This window comes from Muscardinus avellanarius (genome assembly GCF_963383645.1).
Source record: "Muscardinus avellanarius genome assembly, chromosome: X".
Classification (NCBI taxonomy): Eukaryota; Metazoa; Chordata; class Mammalia; order Rodentia; family Gliridae; genus Muscardinus; species Muscardinus avellanarius.
In genome coordinates, this window is record NC_137792.1 from 91,121,610 (window position 1) to 91,146,509 (window position 24,900).

The window sequence follows — 24,900 nt, forward strand, 5'->3', positions numbered from 1 at the left end:
CAAGCCTTAAGGTTTTAAAAAAATGACATTAAAACATAAAATTTAAACTTTGAATTGCCCAAGCTTCTTTGGGGAAAACCTGATTAATTTTAGTAAGATTTTTGATAAATTCAAATTATCTTTTTATCGTTAGTTAAAAACCTTGATTATTTTTCAAAAATCAGATTGATACTAAATTTCAAATATGTTTTCAATTTAATAATGACATTAAGTTTGATTTTTATATCACAGCATACTGGTAAACATCTGGATAAAAGTAATCATTTTTAACAGTTTAAAACCATTCTATATTTGAGTTATTTAATACACTTCTAATTCTAGTTTATATACAATTTCTTCAAACTTTGGTCTTAGTTTTCTAGAAAAAAAACAGAAAAACAGAACTCTGGCATTATATTTAAATTCTTTTAGTATTATAGGTTGGTGCCAAAATATTTTCAGTTTTACTGTAGATTGTTTACATGTGAAGTGCCTGTGTAATTGAATCTTCTAGAGTCTTAAGCATTTTTGCAATTTCTTTTTGTATTAGAATTAATGGAACTTTAAAATATTTTGGTAGGTTTTGTAAGGTCAATAATATGTGAGGATTTAAGTAAGCCTCACATTGTGGCATTTTGGGTTTTTTTTTGTTAGTCCATTGCAATTTTCCTTAAATTGGTTATTTCCTGTTATTCAAAAACACTATTAATATGCTTAATTTATGATATTTAATTTTGCAAAACGTAATCATTTTAAGTGTATTATTTGAAGAGTATTTTATTTCCATATTGAAATGAAAGGTTACACAAAGTGGTAAGACTTTTGAGAACTAGTGAAGTACTAATGATGAAGGACATTTTGATAAAACTGCCAAAGTTTGGGTTTATATCGTGACTTTCAGGAACATTACATCAGTGCTACCTTTAGCTATAGTTGGAGGGCAGAGATTGAGGAATAGATTTTTATTCGAAATCTGGCCATTAGTGGATCCCGTACACCTTGTGATCCTCAATTAGTGTGGTGTTGAATGAAACACAGACTGTTCCATACGTATTTTTGTGAGATAGTATGTTATGTAAACTCCTTGTATGATTTAAAGATGGATAAATTTATGTTGATAGTAGTGCAGGAATTTTTCAAAAATATTACTGTACTGAATAACTCAGTTTCCTATAAAAACCTTAATAATTACTTTTATAGTAGCCAAACAAGTATCATATCTTAAATATGTGATCATTTGCACTTGTTACCTCTTAATATGGATGCAACGTATTAAAAATGTTGGCCTGGGTATTTCAAAGGGTATATATAAAAGGTAAAAAACTAGTGTGCCAAATGGTATAGTAAGGGTTGATTTAGGAACAACTCTACTATTTTTGTTCAGTTGGCATGAAGCCATATAATTAAATTTTGGCTTTAGAATACAGATATGTTCTTTACTTTCCCCAAGAGTCAATTGGAGCTTTTAAACAATTAAAGCTTCTTCTGGCTATAATTAAATTATTAGTGACTTATTACTTTAAATATTTGAGGCAATTAGTTGTTACTTTTCAGTTTTATCTTTTTTTTAAAAAAAAACCTCATTGATATAATCAATCTCCCTTATGAAAACTTGGATAATATATAGGTAATAAAGGCAAGTAAGGACCTTAGTTGATAAGTTTTTCATTTAGAAATTTGACAGGGTTACAAATTAAGTAACCATTAAAAATTGCAGCAATCATTCATACTTCTTTCATAGTTATTGTGCTATTAGAGTTCCTCTTATTAATCTAGTGTTAATTATTTTGCGAGTATTCTCTTGTCTCATATCATTAAAAGAGTAGTCAAATTGTAGGTTATTCTCTTATTGCATTTCCCTTTCAGCTAGTGATTCTATAAAGAGAAATACAGCAGAAGCCCACTGTCCCATTCTTAACTACAAATCGCAATTCCAGTTAAGATATTCCATCTGAATTCTGTACCTTGACATTGCATTCATTATTGGGCCAGAAGGCAACACCACTTCAAAAGAAGCTTAATAGCATGATCTCTAAAAATACTATGTCAAGGCTCTGTTGTATTGTTTCTAGTAGTTTTTCAGTGTCAATTTTATTCTAAATGTTTCTATGTTTATGACATATTTACTTCATCAGTTATCAAATTAAGAATGATTATCATTATTTGAATGGGTTTGTGATTTGATGAGGGTTGAATAATCAAGCTAAACTTTTATTGGGCCCTAAAACATTTAATATAGAGCTATTTCTGTTAAGCTTTATGACTGTATGGCACAAGAAGGAAGTGATGTTGGATATGTTAGAATTGAATTAAGGAGTCAAAATGCATTACAATTTGTTTAATGATTATCTTTATAGAATGCTAGTTTAATGACTTTTCTAACTGAATTTTTTGAAGAATTCAGAAATGTTTGTATTGCTCACAGATCTATCATAATTGATTTTCTGATGCATTTAAAAATAAATGGAACACTAAATGTATATTACCGATGCAAACTGTGGATAAAGTTGAATGAAAAAAATTCAGTCTTGGAATTTTTTCCTCCCTATTACACTCTCTCAACCATCACATCATCTTTTTTGGGCCAGTATTCGATCAATTGTGTCTGTGTTCCCAAGTGTACAAAAGAGTCAGACTTTGAGATGATAGTTAAGGTAAGCTATTCTAGTGGAGGGAGGTGAATACCTGTGGTCTGAATACTTGGGAAGCTGAGCAGTAGAATATTTCGATCCTAGAGAAGTTCAGTGATAGTCTGAGAAACACAGCAGAAAAGTAGATTGTTTTAAAATCCCAGAATTATTTTATTTATATAATGTTACTTTCAGTAGATTAATATTTTTTAAAAAAAGATCAAGCCATGCATTGTGTAACACACACACACACACACACACACACACACACACACACACACACGTGTGGGCCTGAATTTTTTAAGAATAATCAAGCTCTGTTAAACAAGACGGAAGATTTAGGATTTTTTTTTTTTTTTTTTTTTGGTGGTACTGGGGTTCCTGGAAACCCTTCTAACTCCAGGCTACACTCCCAGACCTATTTTTTTTTTTACTTTTTATTTGGAAACAGTGTCTCTTAAGCCAGAGCAGCTGGCTTTGAACCTGCGCGATCCTCCTGTCTCCGCCTCCCAAGCGCGGGGAGTACAACAGTGTGCCACCACGCCCGACTGAAGATTTAGGATATTAAAACCATATTTTCCTTTCCTTCTCAATGTGTCTCCTTTTTACCTACATTTTTATTTCTTTTGTTCTACCTCATGAATATAATTTTCAAGATAAGGGAAGTTACACAAATAATATCTTATTATGAAATGGTCACTTATATCTAGATGAGTTAATTTCAGGTTAAATTGAAAATATTAAAGAATGATGCCTTCCTATTTTGCAATACTTAGAAAGCTACATTAATTTCTTGTGATTAATTTATCATTAGCCCATTCTCTTATTAGGAAGCATGTCTTCATTTAATTTTTTTTTTTTTGTACTTGGGATTAAACCCAGGGACATTCTACACATGGGCTATATCACCAACCCTTTTTTTAAAATTTTGAAATAGGGTCTTACCGAGTTGCTGAGCATCCTTCTCAGTTGAAGAGGCTGGCCTTGAACCTGCGAACCTCCTGTATCAATCTCCAAATCACTGGAATTACAGGCTTAGGTCACCATACCTGTCTTCTTCCCTTAATTTTAAGTTGAAAATATGTTCATTCATTCAGGTTACCATGATAAGTATGAAATGCAGATAACATGTAAATAAAAAATATACTTTTAATTTTAAATATCTATGATGGGGCTTCAATTTTGACATACAGATTATTTTTCTCACTTACATAACAAATAATAAAGCCAGGCATTGTGGCACACACTTGTAATCCCAGCATTTGGGAGGCTGAGACAGGAGGATCACGGTTCGCAGACAGCCTCAGCTACTTAGTGAGGCCCTTTGCAATTCAGTGAGACCTGGTTTCAAAATTAAAAATAGGGCTAGGGGTGTAGCTCGGAGGTAGAATACCCCTGGGTTTCATCCCCAGTACTACAAAAAGGAAAAAAAAGGCAAAAGTCAAGACATAGAATCTTAATGTAAAATAAATTTTATTAGTGTAAAACATTGTGGTAGCACTTTTGTATGTTTTTGTTTTAACTGATGAACAAAGACAGACTTGTAAGTGGGTGCAAGATTAAATCCTCTTTTGTAACCTCAGAACTCATTGCTCAGTATGACTTTTGATGCATATAAGAATGAATATTATGATACCAATGTTATACTTCTGATAAAGTGATGGGGAATTGATAACCATTAAGGTTGCTAAGGCTAAAAGTTGATAATTGAAAGACATGAAGGAAATCTCAGTTGTATTGAATCAGAATTCCAATTTTCATATTGTGATAAAAGAATATGGGTTTTTTAGGTTTTTATCTTGAAACGATATGGAGTTGAAATTAGGCCTTTGAGTGTTTGGATCATTTATTTAAATTTTGTAAGTATATGAGGAATGTTTATCATTTTAATAAAACATGGCTTTCTTTATTTTCCAAAGAAAAAAACATTCTGAAGAAGTCAGGTGTGGTGGCACACACCTGAGACTGAGATAGGAGGATCACAGTTTCAAGGATAGCCTCATTAACTTAGCAAGACTGTCAGCAACCTAGCAAGACCTGTTTCAAAATAAAAAAATAAAACGGGTTGAGGCTGTAGCTCAGAAGTAGATGCTCCTGGGCTCAATCCCTAGTCACACACACACACACACACACACACACACACACACACACACACATCATTTTACGTACTTTTGTAGACTTTCAAAGTACTTGATAAAAAAGAGTATGGCCAAGCGTGGTGGTGCATGCTTGTAATCCCTGCACTTGGGAGGCTGAGACAGGAGGATCACACAGGTTGGAAGCCAGCCTCAGCTACTTAGTGAGGCCCCCTGCAACTTATTGAGATCCTGTTTCCAAATAAAGTATAAAATAGGTCTGGGAGTATAGCCAAGAGGTAGAAAAGCCCTGGGTTCCACCCCCAGTAACACACACACACACACACACACACACACACACACACACACACACAGTATGAAATATCAATAGCAGCCAGAATTCTTCCATGCAAGATATGACTCATTTACTTTGGTTAAAAAAAGGAAGATTAAAAATTAAATATATAAACAATATATAAACCAGACGTGGTGGTGCAAATCTGTAATTTCAATACTTCGGAGGCTAAATCAAGAGGATTGCAGGTTCATGACCAGCCTCAATAACACAGCGAGGTTTTCAGTAACCAGTGAGGCCCTATTTCAATAATAAAAAAGATTTAGAAAATGGCGGAGGGTACAGATCAGAGGTAGTGTGTCCTTGGGTTTAACCCCCAGGACCATACAAAAAAAGAAAAAAAAGGAAATACAAATGTCCAATGAATATATGAATAAAATGTTAAACATCTTTAGCAATCAGTGAAATTTCAATCAACATTACCTTGAGATTCCATGTAACTCCTATTAGAATGGCAATGATCAAGAAGTCAAACAACAATAAGTGCTGAAGAGGATGTGGAAAAATAGAAACTCTTCTACACTGTTTGGTGGGATTGAGAATTGGTACAACCACTATTGATATAAATATGACTAGAGATGGAACCAGCACATGACCCAGCTATACCACTCCTTGGTATCTTTCCAAAAGAATTGAAGTCAGAAAACTATAGTGATACGTGCATACCCATGTATATAGCAACACAATTTACAATAGCCAAATTATGGAACCAAGCTAGCTGTCCATCAGCAGATAAATGGATTATGAAAATGTGGTATCTACACAAAATGGAATTTTACTCAGCTATGAAGAAGAAAAATATGTCATTTTCAGGAAAGTGAGAGAATATCCCAAGTCAGTTCAGCCAGTCTCAGAAAGTCAAGAGTAGATGTGTTCTTTCATATGTAGAAACTAAACAAAAGATAGGAAGCAAAAGGGGCTTCGGCTAAATGAGGAGATACCAGTAGAATAGTGGAGGGAATTAGGGGAGGGAGTTGGAAAGAGGAAAAAAAAGGATTGAGGAAGGGAAGAGTTCAAATTAAATTATGTCCATACATGAAATTTTTACTAAGCAATCTCACTATTAAGTATGGGGAGGAAGAGGAAGAGGGTTATTCAGAAGGAAGTACTCCAGTTGATGTGTTCATATATGCATGTTTGAATCATTTTGAATCTCACACTGATGTATAAATGTATTGCACACATGAAAGTGTTTTTAATTTTTTTTAAATTATGCCACCAGAAAATAGAGATATTTTTTCTTCTTCCTTTCCAATTTGTGTGTATGTGTATGCATATTATATATTTTTTTCTAACATTTATTCTGGTTAAGACTTCTAGTACTATAGTGAATAGAAGTGGTGAGAATAGGCATCTTCCCTTTTTTTCTGAGCTCTGAGGAAAACAATCTTTTAACTGTGTAGTATGATGTTAACTGTGGACTTGCCATTTATAGCCATTATTTTGTTGAGGTATATCCCCTTTACTCCTAATTTGTTGATGGCTTTTATCATAAAAGGTTGACAAATATAGCCATTCTGTCAATGTGGTATATGACATTCATTTATATTTATTTTTGCTAACATATTTACTAATTTGTGTAACTAACCATCCCTGTATCTAAATCCCACTTGATCATGAAGTATGATTTTTAAATATGCTGTTGAACTACAACATATTGGCACAGGCAGTAACTTTCTCAACAAAACATCCAAAGCTCAGGAAATTAAAGCAAGAATAAACAAGTGGGATAACATCAAACTAAAAAGTTTCTTCTCATCAAAGGAAACTATCAATAACCTAAAGAGGAAGCCTACAGAATGGGAAAGGATCTTTACCAGCCACCATTCTGATAGGGGGCTAATATCCAGAGTATACAAAGAGCTCAAAAGACTCTACACTAGCAAAACAAACAACCCAATCAAGAAATGGGCAAATGAACTAAATAGACACTTCACAAAAGAAGAGATACAAAGGGCTAATAGATACATGAAAAGATGTTCTTCATCACTGGCCATCAGGGAGACGCAAATCAAAACTACACTGAGATTCCATCTAACCCCAGTCAGAGTGGCAAGCATAAAGAAATCAAACAACAACAAATGCTGGCGAGGATGTGGGGAAAGAGGAACTCTTTTACACTGTTGGTGGGAATGCAAACTAGTTCAACCACTATGGAGATCTGTGTGGAGATTCCTAAGAAAGGTGGGAATAGATCCACCATATGATCCAGCTATACCACTCCTGGGTATCTTTCCAAAGGGGTTGAATTCAGAGAACTACAGCAACATATGCATACCTATGTTCATAGCAGCACAATTTGTAATAGCCAAAATATGGAACCAACCCAGATCACCATCAACAGATGAATGGATTGCAAAACTCTGGGAAATACACACAATGGAATTCTATTCAGCCATAAAGAAGAACAAAATTATATCATTTGCAAGAAGATGGAAAGCCCTGGAGAACATCATGTTAAGTGAGATCAGCCAAGCACAGAAGGAGAAGATACACATGTTTCCTCTAATATGCCCAAACTAGGAAACAGAAAGGATACCAGTGGGACTCCAGATATTGAAGGGGAAATACTAGCTACGTTTGGATAGTAAGATAGGAGAGGAGGAAGGCTGATCTTGATTAATGAGGGTCTACACCTGAACATGTGTAAAATTATGAATAAGACATGGTTAACCTGGACAACCATTGGTGGGAGGGGGGAAGGGAAAACGGGGGTGGGGGCGAGAGGGCACCAAATATAGTGTAAATGTATACTATTTATGTTCAATAAAAAATTGTTAAAAAATAAAAAATAAAAAAACATAAAAAATATGCTGTTGAATTCAGTTTGCTAATATTTTATTGAGCGTTTTTAAATCTATGTTCGTCAGGTATATTGACCTGTAATTTTGTTTCTTGTTCTCTCCTTGCTTTGGTGTCAAAGTAATGCTGGTTTCATAAAATGAGATGGAAATTTTCTTTCCTCTTCAGTTTTTGAAAAATTGGAAGCAGATGGGTAGTAATTCTTTACATGTTTGATAGAACTCATCAGTGAACCATTATGTCCTGAACCCAGGGGCATTCTACCTCTGAGCTATACCCCAGCCCAATTTTTTATTCCTTATTTTGAAACAGGGTCTCAGTAAGTTGCAAAGGGCCTCACTAAATAGCCGAGGCTGTCAGCAAATCTGAGATCCTCCTGTCTCAGCCTCCCATGTACTGAGATCACAAGCGTGCGCCACCACGAGCAGCTCTATTAGATAAAAGTATTTTCATTAAAGCAATATGTCTCTTTAAAGTTGTTTCTGTGTGTTTCATCCTGGTTATTTCACAATAATGAATGATAGAAATGCCACAAATTATCTTCTTTAGCCCTATATTCTAAACTTAAGTGCTTTTCAGCCAGACTGGATGCAATAATATTTTAATGATAAAGGGATGAATGGGACTACTGAATAGTAAGATCTGACACTTAATGAGTTTTGTATTTTTATTATTTATTCATTTAGTTAGTTTTGTTATGGGGGAATTGAACTCAGAAGCATTCTCTTTCTAATCTATACCCCAGAGTCCTGTTTCATTTTTTATTTTGAAACAAGATCTCACTAAGTTGCTGAAGCTCTCTTGGAACCTGGGATCCTCCTGTCTCAGTCTTCTAAATCCTGGGATTATAGGAGTGTTCTCCATGCCCAAATTTAATGAGATTTTATTTTATTTTATTTTATTTTATTTTATTTTATTTTATTTTATTTTATTTTATTTTGTGGTATTGGGGATGGAACCCAGGGGCATTCTACATCTGAGCTATACCCCAGCCCTATTTTTTATTTTTTATTTTGAAACAGGGTCTCACTGCGTTTCATTGGGCCTCACTAAGTAGCTGAGGCTGTCCACGAAATCGTGATCCTCCTGTCTCAGCCCTACCTAATACTGGGATTACAAGCCTGTGCCACCACACCCGGCTTGAGATTTTAAATATGTGTATAAACAGTGTACTGTATGTTTTCAAGCACAATCTGATTTAATTATCAGACTAGTCCTAAGAGATTGGTACTGTCATAATCCTGCTTTTACAGATGAGGACATTTAGGTCCTAGGTAAAGGAATCTATCTACGTTTATACATATAATAGGTGGAAAATTTGGGATTTTAATTTATTCAACATTAAAGAATGTTTATTTTACTATTTCTTCTGAGGAATTATTTGTTTCACTTGCTTAGTCTTATAGGTTAAGTTATATTTGCTTTGTGATATATGTATATATGTTTGTATATATATACATATATACATATATACATATATATATATTTATTGTATATATATAATATATAATTGTGTATATATATATATATATATATATATATATATATATATACATTTTTTTGCAGTACTGGGTATGGAACTCAGGGGCATTGTACCTTCAAGCTACACCCACCAGCCCTATTTTTTATTCTTTATTTTGAAACAGCGTCTCACTGAGTTGCAAAGGGCCTCACTAAGTATTAGCTGAGGCTGTCCTCAAACTGCAAACTTCCTTTCTCAGCTTCCCAATGCTGGGATTATAAGCATGTGCCACCATTCCTGGCTGCATATGTCCATAGAATATAAAGTTTCTTTTTGCATTGAGAAATTTAGTAGAATTGTATATTTGAAAAAATAAATAATATATACCACAGACTGTCAATACTTGAGTTGTAAATCACTCAGAAAATACAAAGTACTTACTTCATGCCCAGCATTCTGTCTAAGGGCCAGGTCCATACTGATGAGTGAGATGTTAATACCTCCAAGGGCTTCACTGTCATTACAATTTCATATAGAGTGCCCTATTTAAGAGTTCTGCTTTTTAAGCATATTTTTGTTATTTATTTATTTTTTTTGGTGTGTGTGGTACTGGGGCTGGAACCCAGGGGCTATAAAACCTGTATTCCCCGGTAGCTTGGGCTGCATTCATAAGGTTTAGACTCCAAGTGTAGCTCTGGTGCACCAGAGTTCCTCCCGGTGGAATGAAATCTTTAACTTTATTTCTTCTGAGTCGGTGGTCTCTTTTGCATGATATCCAGACCCCATAACATTGTACACTAGCAGCTTTACTGGGCTTCCAGCTTCCAAGTGATAGATTATGGGACTTCCCACTTTTATAATTGTATAAACTAATTTCTCATAATGAATTTTGCTTTGTATACATCCTGTTGATTCTATTTTTGTGTATAATCCTGACTAATACAGCATTGCATTTGGAAAATACCTAACATAAAACACATAGTTCGCAAGTAGAGAGGAATTTTTCTCAGAGTCATACTTGGAGGCGTAATTCTGTCTAATGTACGTGATATTTAAATGAGACAGTGGGCCTTAGACTGTTGCATTGATGCTGGAAAGAGTTGAGACTTCCAGGGACCCATAGGGATAGAATGAATATATTTTGCATATGAGGCCAGGATTTGGGGTGGGAGATGCCAAGAGCAGAAGGTTGTAGATTCAGGTTATGTTTTCCTACAATTCATCTGTTGAAATCTTAATCCCTGTTGATTAAGAAGGAGGCCTTAGGGAAGCCCTCATTAATAGGATCAATGTCTTATAAAAGCTCAGAAAATTCCCTCACCCTCCTTACATGTGAGAGTTAGAAATACATTTTCATGGCATCATAAGAAAAGACACATGTTTGAAAGTAGCTAGGCAAAGCAATTGTACTTTTTGCAAAAAAGGATCCTACCACTAGTAAAATTATGAGGGCAGGAACAACATGGAGTAAAATTACCCGGTATTTTATTTTTAGCGCAGGGTTTCTGTGCTGTGGTCCTATTGGTGGAAACATAGCCACACAATCTTTATACCATTGGCTGGAGAGGATGCTAGGGAGGGGTTGGTGCTCTCGATTTCTGGGAAATGCTATCTTGACAAAAATATAAGCACATGCAAGGTTACACAATGGCAGTTTTACAAAATGGAGCTTAAGTCAAGCTATTCCTTTGATAGGAAAATATCTAATTATATTCTCACATCAGGATACCAATAAGATGTGTTCTACAAACCAAAAAGTGGGCCATTACCAGCCCCTAAATCTGGATTTCCCACCCTCATGAACTGTGAGAAATACATTACTATTATTTATAAGTCTCCTGGTCTATGGTATTGTGTTACAGCAGCCCAAACAGGCTAATTTGCTTACTATTTTTTTTTTTTTGGTGGTACTGGGGTTCCTGGAAACCCTTCTACCTCCGGGCTGCACTCCCAGACCTATTTTATATTTTTATTTGGAAACAGGGTCTCTTAAGCCAGCACAGCTGGCTTCGAACCTACGTGATCCTCCTGTCACTGCCTCCCAAGCGCTGGGATTACAAGTGTGCGCCACCACGCCCGGCTAATTTGCTTACTATTTGAATTATATCTCATACATTTCTATAATATGATGGAGCTGGTGTGGTGGTGCATACTTGTTATCTCATTACTTGGGAGGCTGAGATAGGAGGATCGCAGGTCAAGAATAGCCTCAGCAACTTAGCAAGACTCTCAGCAAAATTTTAAAAAATGAAATAAAAACGGCTGGGAGTGTAGCTCAGAGGTAGGGTACAATGCCTCTGGGTCCAATGCCCAGTAACACAAAATTGAATGAATGAATGAATGAATGAATGAAATGATGGTTTATATTAAAAGTAACTAATAACCTACCACCTCATATAGTTAGGAATAAAAAAAGTGTCACGTTATAAATGGAGTTAGAGAATAACAGCAGAAAATCTCAAATACATTACTAGAGTTTTGTTCATAAGTGAGCATTGAGCCACCTTTCAGGCAAAGAGCACATTAATGAACCAAGATTTTTGCATGCTCCAGGCTTTGGAGATTGTTCAATACTGCATTTATTGAGTTCAGTAATCTTGTATAGATTGAGCAGAGAGCACAGGTTATGCAGTAGCTCAGAGCCTTTAAACTCCAAGGTCTTTCTTAGCTGTCAAATTCTGCACTAACTTTACCTGTTTATTTGGCTATATCATATAGTATGGTAGATAAAATGCGAATTGTGTATTTTGCTTAGCATAACATGTCATGCAAAATAAGTTTCCTCCATTTGGATCTATTAAACATATATGGGGCCAGAGATATTTTGTTGTAAAAATTATATCCTGCTTCAAATAGAGATCTTTCCCTTCCTTCCTTCCTTCCTTCCTTCCTTCCTTCCTTCCTTCCTTCCTTTTTGATACTGGGGATGGAACCCAGGGACATTCTACTTCTGAGCTACACCCCCAGCCCTATTTTTTAAATCCTTTTATTTTTTGAAACAGGATCTCACTGAGTTGTGAAAGCCCTCACTAAGTAGCTGAGGCTGTCCGCTAACTGCCATCCTTAGGTCTCAGCCTCCTGAATGCTGGAATTGAATTACAAGTGTGTACCACCATGCCCGGTTGAGACCTTTCTTAAGTAGGTACCAAATTTCCCTTCTGAACTAATATTATCTATTTAAGATCCAACAAATAAGCAGAGTGTGGTGATGCACACCTGTTATCCCAGTACTTGTAGAGCTGAAGCAGAAGGATTTGAAAGTTCGAGGACAACCTTAGTCAGTATTGTGCTGGTATTGGGGAATGGCTTCAGAATATATCGGAAAATGACTTTGGTATTAATGTATTGGAAATTAATTTCAGAATGTATAAAAGTAGTCAGGGCCTGGTTGCTGCCAGGCACTCAGGCAGCTTGTTATAATGCAGAGTCCCCTCACCAAAAGTCATTAGCTAGTACACATAAGAGTTGGGACCCAGGGCCTTCATATTTTAAAAACAGGTTTACATAGTAAATAACTTCTAGCAGATAGACTAAAATTCCCAAGGATTCTGGAGGAAGGTACAGGACTTTGAGATACCATGTGACCCCTGACTTTGTTAAACAAGTAACACATTCAGGTCTTAACAAAGACCTGGGCCTACACCTGCATCAAAGCAGAAAAAGGCTTTTGGTTGAGCAAGAAATCCCCATAATCATAATCCCCAAAATCATCAAAAAGGGGCCTGCAGAGAGTTAATGGGCATGCTCACACCTAGTCGGGTCAGAAGACTATTGGTTCGGCAAGATGAAGGATAATGAATCTTTATAAAACTGTTCTATATTCAAAACCTCAGTGTCTTACCTTCAAGTCACTCCACTAAATTTATTTCTCTAATTCAGTGCTTTGTTCAGTACCTACATTCTGCCTTTGTAATAATCAAAATTGCTTAAGCTTATAGCAGTAGAGTTCTGGCTATTCTTTTCTAAGGTAGCTTAAGAACAAGAACCCATGGCTACATCTCACACCATTACAAATACAGTGTACAACCTAGCGAGACCCAGTTTCTTTTTTCTTTTTCTTTCTTTCTCTCTTTTTTTTTGTGTGGCATGGGGATTAAAGCCAGGAGCTCTCTATTTCTGAGTTTTATCCCCAGCCATATTTTATGTTTTGTTTTGAAACAGGGGCTCACTAAATTACACAGGGCCTCACTAAGTTTCTGAGACTGGCTGTAAACTTGAGATCCTTCTGTCTCAGCCTCCCAAGTACTGGGATTACAGACCTTTATTTCCATATCCAGCTGATACCTTGTTTCAAAACAAAACATAAACCAGGCATGGTGGTGCAGGCTTGTAATCCTTGTGCTTGGGAGGCTGAGACAGGAAGATCGCAGTGGTTCAAAGCCAGCCTCAGCTACTTAGTGAGGCTCTCAGTAACTTAGTGCAACCCTGTTTCCAAATAAAATATAAAATAGGTCCAGGAGTATAGCACAGAGGTAGAAGCCCCTGGGCTCCACCCCCAGTAGGACCAAAACAAAACACAAAAGAGGGCTTAGGGTGTAGCTTGGAGGTATAACGTCCTCCAAGACAAAAAAAAGTCCGATAGTTGCTCAGTTGAGATCCCAGATTTCTCCCATAATGCAGTGCTACAGGGAAAAACAACAAGAATTTAATGAAAGTAGAAAGGAGGCTACTAAGGTAAAGAAAGGGGACCAGGAAGAAGGAGGAGAGAAGGAGAAAGGTATAGTAATATTAATTTTAAAAAACTCACTGTTACATATAATTAATATGCACCGATGAAAATTTTAAGAGAGAGCTGAGCACAGTGGTGCATGCCTGATGCAGAAAAGGGAGAGTGGTAGGTTTGAGCCAGCCTCAGCAATTTAGCAAGACCCTCGGTAACTTTGTGAAACCCTGTTCCAAAATAAAATGGGCTGGTAGTGTAGCTCAGAGTTAGAATGTTCCTGGGTTCAATTCTCAGTAAGAAGGAAGGAAGGAAGGAAGGAAGGAAGGAAGGAAGGAAGGAAGGAAAAGAGAGAAATAAATGTTCTTACAAGAATATGCACAAGGAAGGGAACAACTCTTTCTGTTTATCTAGGGGAGGGAGAGTGTTGAGGAAATTAAAAGTGGGGAACAAAGGGGTACTATCTGAGAGTTGAATATTTAAGCACAGGTTGATAAATAGTTGAGGGAGTTGAGGGGTTCCCAGGTAAAGACAAAAGGCATGAGGGCGAGGGAGCCCTCAAACTCTATGCTTTACCTAAGAGATAAATAATTCCTGTGTACCAGCCCATTAAATTCATGCAGTAAGTAACTGGAGATAAGATTTGAAAGGTACATTTGTTTAGGTCATGAAAATCCTTGAACTGCATGCTAAGGATTGAGCCACAATTCTGGAGGTAATGAATGCTAATAAAGGATCTGAAGTGAAGTATATTTACACTGAACTTTTAGAGAACTGGCTGCATGGCAGTGCGGCGGACAGTTTTAAGAGGGAAGAGGTGAAGTGGAAATCAGAAAATGATGAAAAGGTTTGGCAGCAGCAAGGGAGGGGATGGAGAAGAAAGACTTCAGCTGTGAAGTCAATGGAATCTGATGAGTGGCTACATGTGAACACCGGAGAAGTCAAGAATATTCTTGGCTTTTTAACTTGAAACATATTGATGGTGATGTCATTAATCATATAAGGCAGTTACTAGTAGACATAGATTTGAAACAGATGGGCATGGCAGCAAAGCATTATAACCTAGAAATAACCGGTAATCGATCATTCCTTGGGTTACACACTGAAAAGCTGGTTTTGCAATATCAGAGAAAATGTGAAGCAGCAAAACTCTAGGGAAGATCCATTCTCAGTGGAATTGTGCACATACTTTTTAATGTATTTAACAGGCTGGATTGCGCCATTTAATTTCTCAATCAGATAAGAATCAGCCCACAGATTAACTGGTCAGTGTTAAGGACTTGCAAGGGTTCATTAGATAAAATGTGTTTCTTTCCTTAGAAGCCACGGGTTTGTTAAATTCGTCCCAACAAAGAGATATTGAAGTATTTCCTTTTCCTTGAATTTCTTTGTTTTTATGTCAAAACTGCTTTTATTTATTATATCCAGTTCCATTGAACTGTCTAAATTCAATAAATTCTAAAAATAAATCCCCTAGAGGAAAAAATAATGAACAAAGAGAGAAAATAAGCCAACCGTATGATATGGAAGAGCATGCAGAGCTGGCTAAGTACTAATGAACAACACCCAAGAAAACTCTGGGTTCTTAAGAACTTTGCTTTAATGACGGTTATGATCTGTGCCTTCCAATAATAATAGAGTACAGAAGATATTTCAACAAGAGTAGAGAAGACATTGATAACAAGATCTGTATCTTCATGAAGGGTTTTCAGGTCATGACATGTAAACAAAGATGTCTATCTTCTTGATTCCTAGGAAAGTGGGATAAGAAATCTTTCAAAGTACTGATCATAGTGAAAACATTTCTGACCAGACGAGAGCTTATGAAATAAATAAAGCATCAAGAGTTCTAAGATACTTGAGAGTTTCACAGTATAGGTATTTTCTTTCCCCTCTAAACCAAAACAAGGCCTTTCTTTTGGAAATTCCACTGCCAAAATTCTCTTTGTTTAATTTTGTAGTGAGCAGGGTTTGTAACTCAGTGTGTCCACATGCTGTTTTTTAAAATGTTTTCTCCCACCTGGCATGGTGACACACACTTGTAAATCCCAGTACTTGGGAAGATGAGACAGGAAGAAAAAAGTTTTGAGGTCAGTCTCTGCAACTTAGTGAGACCCTGTTTCAAAATAAAAAGGGGGGGCAGGATTGTAGCTTGGAGGTAGAATGATCCTGAATTCAATATCCATATCCCCCCCAAAAAGAATAGAAATAGCAAGAATAGCAGGAAGAAATTGCAGAAAAACAAAACCAGAAGTTCTGAGATGGATCCAATTAGGTTTATAATGCAACCTCCTTTTTCCTTTTATGCCTGTTAAACTTCTTCCTCTCTCCTTTCAACTTCCACTTCCTACCTTGCCTTACCTTTCTTTTTCTAGCACCTTGCCCTTTGTTATCTTTTTTTAAAATTTATTTTATTGGTGCACTGTATTCATACATCATAGTGGGATACAAACTTTTGTAGACATACATGCACACATAGCACAGTCAGCCCCCACCCGATCCCCACCCCATTCCCTCCCCATCCCTCCTTCCCATGCTTGCCTTAGTGGTTGACATCTAGTATTAAAGCAAATTATCCAAAATTAAAAATGATAATCTCACATAACAGTTTCATTTGTCTGATACCAAGCTTTTGATGACTTAAAGATAACATTTCAATATTTCTTTTTGCTTTCTTTCTTACCAGAGAATATTTTTTTCTATTTTTAGGTGAAATTATCATATATTTATATATTTATTTTTCAGAAAAAAATCTATCCTGATATGGAATATGGATTCTAGATACCCAAAACGATCTTGAAAAAGAACAAAGCTAGAAAATATATATTTTCTGATTTCAAACCATATAAAGCTACAATAATTGAAGCAGTGTAGTACTGTTCTAAAGGCAGATAGATAAACCATTGGAGTTAAATACAAGCCTAGAGCTAAATTCTTCCCTATATTGTCAAGTTATTTTTGACAAGGTTTCCACGAACATTTGGTGGTGGAAATAATAATCTTTTAACTAAATATTGTTGAAAAATAATAATTACATGGAAAAGAATAAAATTGGACCCTTACCTAATCCCATATACAAGTATTAACTCAAAATAGATAAAAGACCTAAATATAAATCTTAAGACTCTAAACTTTTAGAAGAAAATCTGGGTCATAAAACCTCACAACATTGAAATAGGCAGTGATTTCTTGGATATGATTTCAATGGCACAGGCAACAGAAGAGTATACAAACTCCCTAAAAAATAAAAAAATATTGTATATCCAAAGACAGTGTAAACAGAGTTAAAAGTACTAATAGAATTGGATAAAATATTTCCAATTGCTGTATCTGAAGGTATATTAATATTCCAACTAGAAATCCTAAAAATTAACAACAATAAAGGCAAACAATACAATTTAGAGATAGGTAAAAGACTAACATAAATAATGAATCTCCACAGATAACCAATCTTAGTTGTCTGTTTGATGGAAACTCTTGTTTCTCTGGTTCTGGTGTGTGTAACCTATTTCTTCTTTGTAGTTAATCTCTTTGAGTATTTTCTCTAGCGCTGGTTTTGAAGACATAAATTCCTTCAGTTTCTGTTTGTCGTGGAAGCTTCTAATTTTTCTATCTAATTTGATAGAAAGTTTTGCTGGGTAGAAAATTTTTGGCTAGAAATTGTTTTCTTTCAGAGTTTGGAATATGTTACTCCAAGCGTTTCTGGCTCTCATGACTTGGTTTGGGAAGTCTGGAGTGATTCTAATTGGCTTGCCTCTGAATGTCACTTGGCCCTTTGTTTTTGTTGCCTTTAAGATTCTCTGCTTGGCTTCCACATTGGTCATTTTGACAATTATGTGGCATGGGGATCCTCTTCTCCGATCCTGTCTAAAGGGAGTTCTATAAGTTTCCTGGATCTGTGTATCAACCTCTTGCTCTATGTTTGGAAAATTTTCTGCTATTAATTCCTTGAAGAGATTGTTGATCCCTTTGGTATCACTTTCTTTTCCCTCCTCTATTCCAATTATTCTTAGGTTAGCTCTCTTAAAATGGGCCCATGTTTCTTCAATGTCAGATTCCTGCTGTTGGATATTTTTTTTTCTAGATTAGAAACTATGCGTTCATTTTTGGAATGATCATCTTCTAAGAGTGAGATTCTGTTCTCCATGTGGTCTAATCGGTTGTTTGTGCTTTGAATTGAGGCCTTTACTTCATTAATTGCATCCTTTATCTCTTTTTGGCTCTCTCTGAATTCTTTTCGAAGCACCTCTATTATTTCTACAGTTATTTTCCTGATTTGATCTTCTAGAAATCTCTGGTTTTATGTTTTATCGGGTTCTGATGTTGTGGGGTTGTGGGCATTTATTGCTCCAGTGTTATTCCTCTTTCCCATGATTTCGGAAGTTTGTGCCTTCTCTGGGTTCTTCCCTTGGGTCACTATGACTTCACTTAAGGTGCTCTGGATCTCGAGTCTTTATATCTCAGACCCCACTACTCCTTTACTGGGTTGTATCACAGAGTCTCCGACCCAGGGAGTCAATAGGGGCTGCTTTAAACTATGGGGGATGCCAGGTTGCACGTTCTCATATGGTGTGATGTCTCTGCCACCGCCACTCCCCCACTGGGTCAAGTCCCAGGAAGTACAGTACTGGGATTTCTCCTCTGTGGCCTGCAATTTGACTCACTGTTCTTGAGTTCACAGATGTAGCTGTACTGGACTCGTTGAATTCGATGCTGCTGCCGCCGGTGGCAATATGGCGTTGCTGCTACTCCCTCGGCCGTGAGGCTGGCTTTCTTCTTGATTTTGAATTCCACTCTGAGTTCTTGCAGCGTGTGCTGAGCTCAGCCACTGGGAGCTTTAGATGTTCCCTGTGCTGAAAAATCCTGCCTGGCTGTTCCGCAGCGGCTCACCTCGGCTTGCTGTAGCCGTCTGGTGAATTCGCCGCTGCCGCCGGCATTATGGCGCTGCTGCTGCGTCCTCGGGCGTGAGGCCGGTGTATCTCCTCTGTGGCTCTGAGCTCTGTTCTCAGACAGCTTTCTCTCTGGAGCCTGGTGATTTTTTTGTTTCTCTTGTGATGTTTTCTGGCTATGAAAGGTGCTGATTTTGTGGTAATGGAGATTGGTTGTTAGCGAGGCTCTTAAGCCCCTTCCCGGAAGTCGCCCTTTGTTATCTTGTTGGTTGTTTTCTTACTAAACATATTCGAAGGCATTTGTAACTTGCCAAGACTGATTAATTTATGTGGCTCTGAGGATTGAACCCAGAGGTGTTCTACCTTTGTGGTATACCCCTGCACTATTAATTTTATTTATATTTTTATTTTTGGGGGGGAGGCAGGTCTGGGGATAGAACACAGATGCTATACCCGTTGCCCTATTTTTTATTCTTTATTTTGAAAGAGGGTCTCACTAAGTTGCAGAGAGCCTCACTGAGTAGCTGAAGCTGTCTGCAAACCGCAATCTTCCTGTCTCAGTCTCCAAAATGCTGGGATTACAAGCATGTTCCACCATACCTGGTTTATTAATTTCATTTTTAATTTTTGAAACAGAGTTTCACAGAATTACTGAGGCTGGCCTTGAACATGCAATCCTCCTGTCTCAGCTGGGATTACGGATGTGTGCCACCATGCTAAGTATGTGCTCTGCCACTAAGCTATATCTCCAGGTACACTGGCACATGCTTGTAATCCCAGTATTTAGAACGCTGAGAGAGAAGGATCACGGTTTCAAGGCCAGCCTCAGAAACTTATTGAGCCCCTGTTTCAAAATTAAAAAGGGTTGAGACTATAACTTGGAGTTACAGTATCCCTGGGTTCAATCCCCAGTATCAAAAGAAAAAAAAAAAAGAAAGAAAAGAAGTCCCAAACCAGAAGCATGCACGCTGGCAGTTGCTTTAAAGGGCATTAAGATTGTGAGTAAAAATATAAGAATGCCTGTTTAGACCGGGCATTGCAGGTTCAAGGCCAGCCTCAGCTACTTAGTGAGGCCCTCTGCAACTTAGTGAGCCCCTGTTTCAAATAAAGAATAAAAATAGGACTGGAAGTGTAGCTCAGAGGCAGAATGCCCCTGGGTTCAATCCTTAGTACCATAAAATAAAATAAAAAATAAATACAATAAAATAAATAGGGCTAAGTGTGTAGTTTGGAGATAGAATGTCCCTGGATTCAATTGCCAGCATCAAAAAAGCCTATGTATATTACTTTAATTAAAATAGCCAAACTATGGAACCAACCTAGGTCTCCATCAACAGATGAATGGATTGCAAAATTATGGGAAATACACACAATGGAATTCTATTCAGCTATAAAGAAGAACAAAATCATGTCATTCGCAAGAAGATGGAAAAGACCTGGAGAACACTATGTTAAGTGAGATCAGCCAAGGACAGAAAGAGAAGGGACATATGTTCTCTCTAATATGCTCTAACTAGGGAGTATTAGGGATACCAGGGGGACTCCAGATAATGGGAAAGCTCAGCAAAGCTAGAAAGGAAGGGTAGGAGAGGAAGAAGGCTGAGGTTGATTAATGGAGGAGCTACATTCGAGTACGTGTATAAGTGTGAATGTAGCATTGTCAACCTGGACTCTCATTGTTGGGATGTGGAAAGGGGAAGCAGGGGAGGAAAGTGCACCAAACACTGTGTGAATGTATGCCATTTTCAGTATGATCCACATAAAATGTAAAAATTTAAAAATAAGAAAAATAAAATATAAAATAATGAATCTTAAATATATTATTACACATAACAAAATTATATATACATAAACATACACATACATATATAAGAACAAGATTTCCATTACTTGGTCTGTTTGATGATAGAAGGTTACATGGGATGTAATGTCATTTTTATGAGGTATCTTGGATCAAAAATATGGAGGGATGGACCCAGATACATTTATTAGTTTGTATTTACAGAACATATGTATTACAAAATATATGTTTCTTGTTAGATTTCCCTATCAGATTATCTAGTTTAAAATAAACTAACCCTCACAAGATGGTTCCAAAAATTCCTGTCCGAAATATTGAAAGCATTGTTAATAAGTGAGCACAAGTGAACAACATGTTAACAGTGATCTTGGTCACCAACATTATTAGGGTAAATACAATACAAATATAAAACTGACGGCTTAATCATTCCTGCTAAAATGGCATTCTACAAATTTAAATTAATGAGAATTTGATATATAAATTTATATCCTAAATGATAACAGTCAACTTCATCGTACAGGTTTTATATCTTAAGATAGCAGCTCATTATTACCCTGCATGTATGTAATTTATAAGTTAACATATAAAAACCAAGGAGATACATTAAAAATAAAACAGTAGTCAGGCCTGATGGTGCATGCCTGTTATCCCAGGACGTGGAAAGCTGAGACAGGAGAATCACAAGCTTGAGGGCAGCCTCAGCAACATAATGTGACTCTCAGCAATAGCAAGACCCTATTTCCACACAAAAAAATGAAAAATACCTGGGGAAGTAGCTCAGAGGTAGAATGCCCCTGGTTTCAATCCTCGGTAGCATGTACACACACACACACATACACACACACACACACACACACACACACACACACGCACACGCACACACACACACAGACACACACGAAAGAATAAGAAGGCAGAGGAAGAATGGGAGGAGGAGGAAGATTAGGAAAGAAAAGAAAACAGAATGGCTGTTTCATATACAAATATTAGAGACCACTCTTAACATAACTTCTTGTCTTACGCTATTGTAATATATATGTATGTATGTATATATATGTCCCTTTTCTATACTAGACATTAATCTTGAGGAGAGAAACTCTCATGTTTGTACCTAGAGAACATAGCACTTGGTCTTTCTTTCTTTCTTTCTTTCTTTCTTTCTTTCTTTCTTTCTTTCTTTCTTTCTTTCTTTCTCTTTTGTGGGTCTGGGATGGAACCCAGGGGCATTCTAACTCTGAGCTACACCGTACCCTGCCCTATTTTTTATTCTTTATTTTATTTTATTTTATTTTATTTTATTTTTGGTGGTACTGGGGGTGGAACCCAAAAGCTTTCTACCTCCGGGCTATACTCCCAGACCTTTTTTATATTTTATTTTGAAACAGGGTCTCACTAAGTTGCTGAGAGCCTCACTAAGTAGCTGAGGCTGTCTGCGAACTGCAATCCTCCAGTCTCAGCCTCCCGAATGCTGGGATTGCAAGCGTGTGCCACCATGCCCGGCTAGCACTTGCTTTTTTTTTCTTTGTTACATTTTTTATTGGTGCATTATATTCATGTTTCACACTTAATATATGCTAAGTGGAAATGCAGATTCATAGCCAACATTAAAAGTCAGCAAAATATAGGACAATCTGAGTTTTCTTACCAAGTGGACACTTTTTGGTTATGTGTTGTTGAAAAATGCCCTTTTAGTGTCCTCATCTAGAAAAGGGTAAATAATTCTATTCTAGCTACTTCAGTGGCTTCTAATGAAACTCACATAAAAATAAATATTAAATTTAAAGCTATGCACAGCTTTGCTACATTAATAGCAGATTTCAAATATGAACTACTTTGGAAGTTTAATATAATAAAAAAGTAAGAAAAAAATGAAGGAGGAGAAAAGTGTTACCTATAAACTGGACATTAAAAAATGCCTTTTGGCTGGGTGTGGTGGTACATGCCTGTAATCTCAGTACTTGGGAAGTTGATTCAGAAAGTTATCAGGTTTCAGGTCAGCCTCAGTAACTTAGTGAGATTCTCAGCAAGTTAGCAAGACTCTGTTTCAAAATAAAAGGCTAGGAGTGTAGCTTGGAGGTAGAACAGCTCTGGGTTAAATCCCCAGGACCACACCATAAATTAAATAAATAAATAAATAAATAGACAGTTTTGGCATATTTATCTTTTGTAATGTTGACTCTTTTCTCCAGTTGTTCAAACAAATGAATTGTTTCACTGAACATGCTGTAAATACTACAGGGTTTTTCCTAAGGGAGAGAAGGGGAGATGTAGAACTCCCTAAGTGCCTCTCCTAGTAAAAGCTGGTGTCAGCATTCTCTTTGTTCTTATTTCACTCAACCCAGCTTAAAACTAACTGTTTTTGAGATAAGCAATGAGGATGGAAGGCACCAGAAGGAAATGGATGGAGCAGCTCCCCGGTTCTGTGCAAGAGCTCATTTCCTGAAAATGCAAAAGCCCAGTTAAGACCCAGCAAATCGAATACTGCATTTCTATTTTAAGTAAGGTAACTGAAAATCTTCTTTTTTCTTTTCAGTTTCAGGGGTGTACTCCAGCAGTTTAATAAAGCCAGGGGTATGTGGTGACTTAAGAAAAATAAAAGGTTGGTATTAAGTTTTAGGAAGGGGGGATTTCAGAAATCAGAATGCAGAGGAATGAATTTGATGTTAAGGGAGGCAGACCTATCCTGCCTGACCGAAGCTGAGGTTCAAGAGAGACCCAGGTGAGATATTTCTGAATTCTGCTCTGCAATTGCCTCTTGTTTTCTTCTTCCACATATTTGGGCCCTCTCTGCAGGTCTCCATGAACCACTTCCTGTCCTCCCACTTAACAAACCATCTCACAGTTGTATCCATTTGAATTTTCCCTTGCCTTCTACTACACTGCTCTGTCCTTTGCTTCTTGCAGGTGCACTCTTGTCTACATGTTCAAAAATAATGCATATGTGGTTGTGTATATGATGGATAAATCTCTGTGTATGTTATAGCAAGGTATACCTCATAAGACTGAATAAATGTTTTGAAATAAGTGAAGGCAATATTATATATCTAGTAACTCAAAACTGAATAAATGACACTTGCTACTTCTGTTTTCCACTTAGTGATTTAACTGATGATTGCTGGCTTCTCTAATTTATAGAAATAGAATGTGTCCAATAAAACCTAATATTCTGTGAAATTATTATGCACCAATCAAAAAGTAGAACATGTCACAATGTGAACTCGATATACTAGGAATCCCACCTGTTTATTGTTTACTTATTTTGGACATATTTTTAGGACATATTTCTTGATACATACTTAGTGTGTATCTAGCACTGCTTTAGGTACTTGGGACTCAGTCAGTGAACAAAATAGAAGTACCAGCTGCATAGAGCTCAGAGTCTAGAAGAAAGAGACAGGCAATAAACAATGAACAAATACGTGAACAAATGATAAATAAGTATTGCATATTAGGAGGAAATATGTGCTGTGGAAAAATAGAGTAGGTGTCTGTTAGATTGCCTACTATCAAAAAGACACATGATGCCAAGTGCTGGTTAGGATGTGGAGGAAAGGGTCCCTTGCTACTGTGGTAAGAATGTAAATTAGTACAGCCGCTATGAAAAATAGTATGAAGTAGAATGGTGTTTACCTGGGATACTGAGAAGCTGGCCAAAGGACATGAATTTCAGATAGAAAATAGGTAAGTATGTGACATAATGCACACATATTTCAAGAGAACACACTGCACACAATCACGATATACATTTTTCTTTTCGGTCCTGGGGGTTGAACCCATGGGTGCTATACCTCAGAATTCTATCCCAGCTCGTTTTATTTTCAAACAGGGTCTTACTAAATTGCTGAGGTCTTGGGAAGTTTTTGAGACTGGCTTCAAACCTGCGATCCTCCCGTCTCAGCCTCCCAAGTATTGGGATCACAGGTGTGCACTCCCATGCCTGGCTCAATACATACACCGTTTGTTTGTTTGTTTGTTTGGTACTGGGGATCGAACCCAGAGGCATTTTACCTCTGAGCTAGACTTACGGCACTGTTTTACTTTTTATTTTGAAACAGGTCCTCACTAAGTTGTCGAAGGCCTATGTTTCTGAGACTGTCCTTGAACCCTCAATCCTCCAAGCCTCTTAAGCACTTGGATTACAGGCGCGTGCCATATGTCTGGCTCGATATATAAATTTTAATTTGTTAGTTACAAGGTTAATAAAAAAATCTAGTAGATGTGATGACGGAGTTGGGGTGGGGCCTGTG

General features: G+C 36.8%; 1 protein-coding gene across 1 annotated transcript in view; it reads left to right on the top strand.

The window, feature by feature from the left end:
• Nucleotides 1–14,681: 14,681 nt before the first annotated feature.
• The window catches only part of IL13RA2 (interleukin 13 receptor subunit alpha 2), a gene marked incomplete at both ends in the record, with an annotated part of 80,326 nt that continues 70,107 nt past the window's right edge, over nt 14,682–24,900 (top strand). Inside the window, 1 exon segment of the mRNA XM_080718961.1 lies at nt 14,682–14,810. Within this exon segment, the coding sequence (XP_080575087.1) occupies nt 14,682–14,810 (129 nt within the window).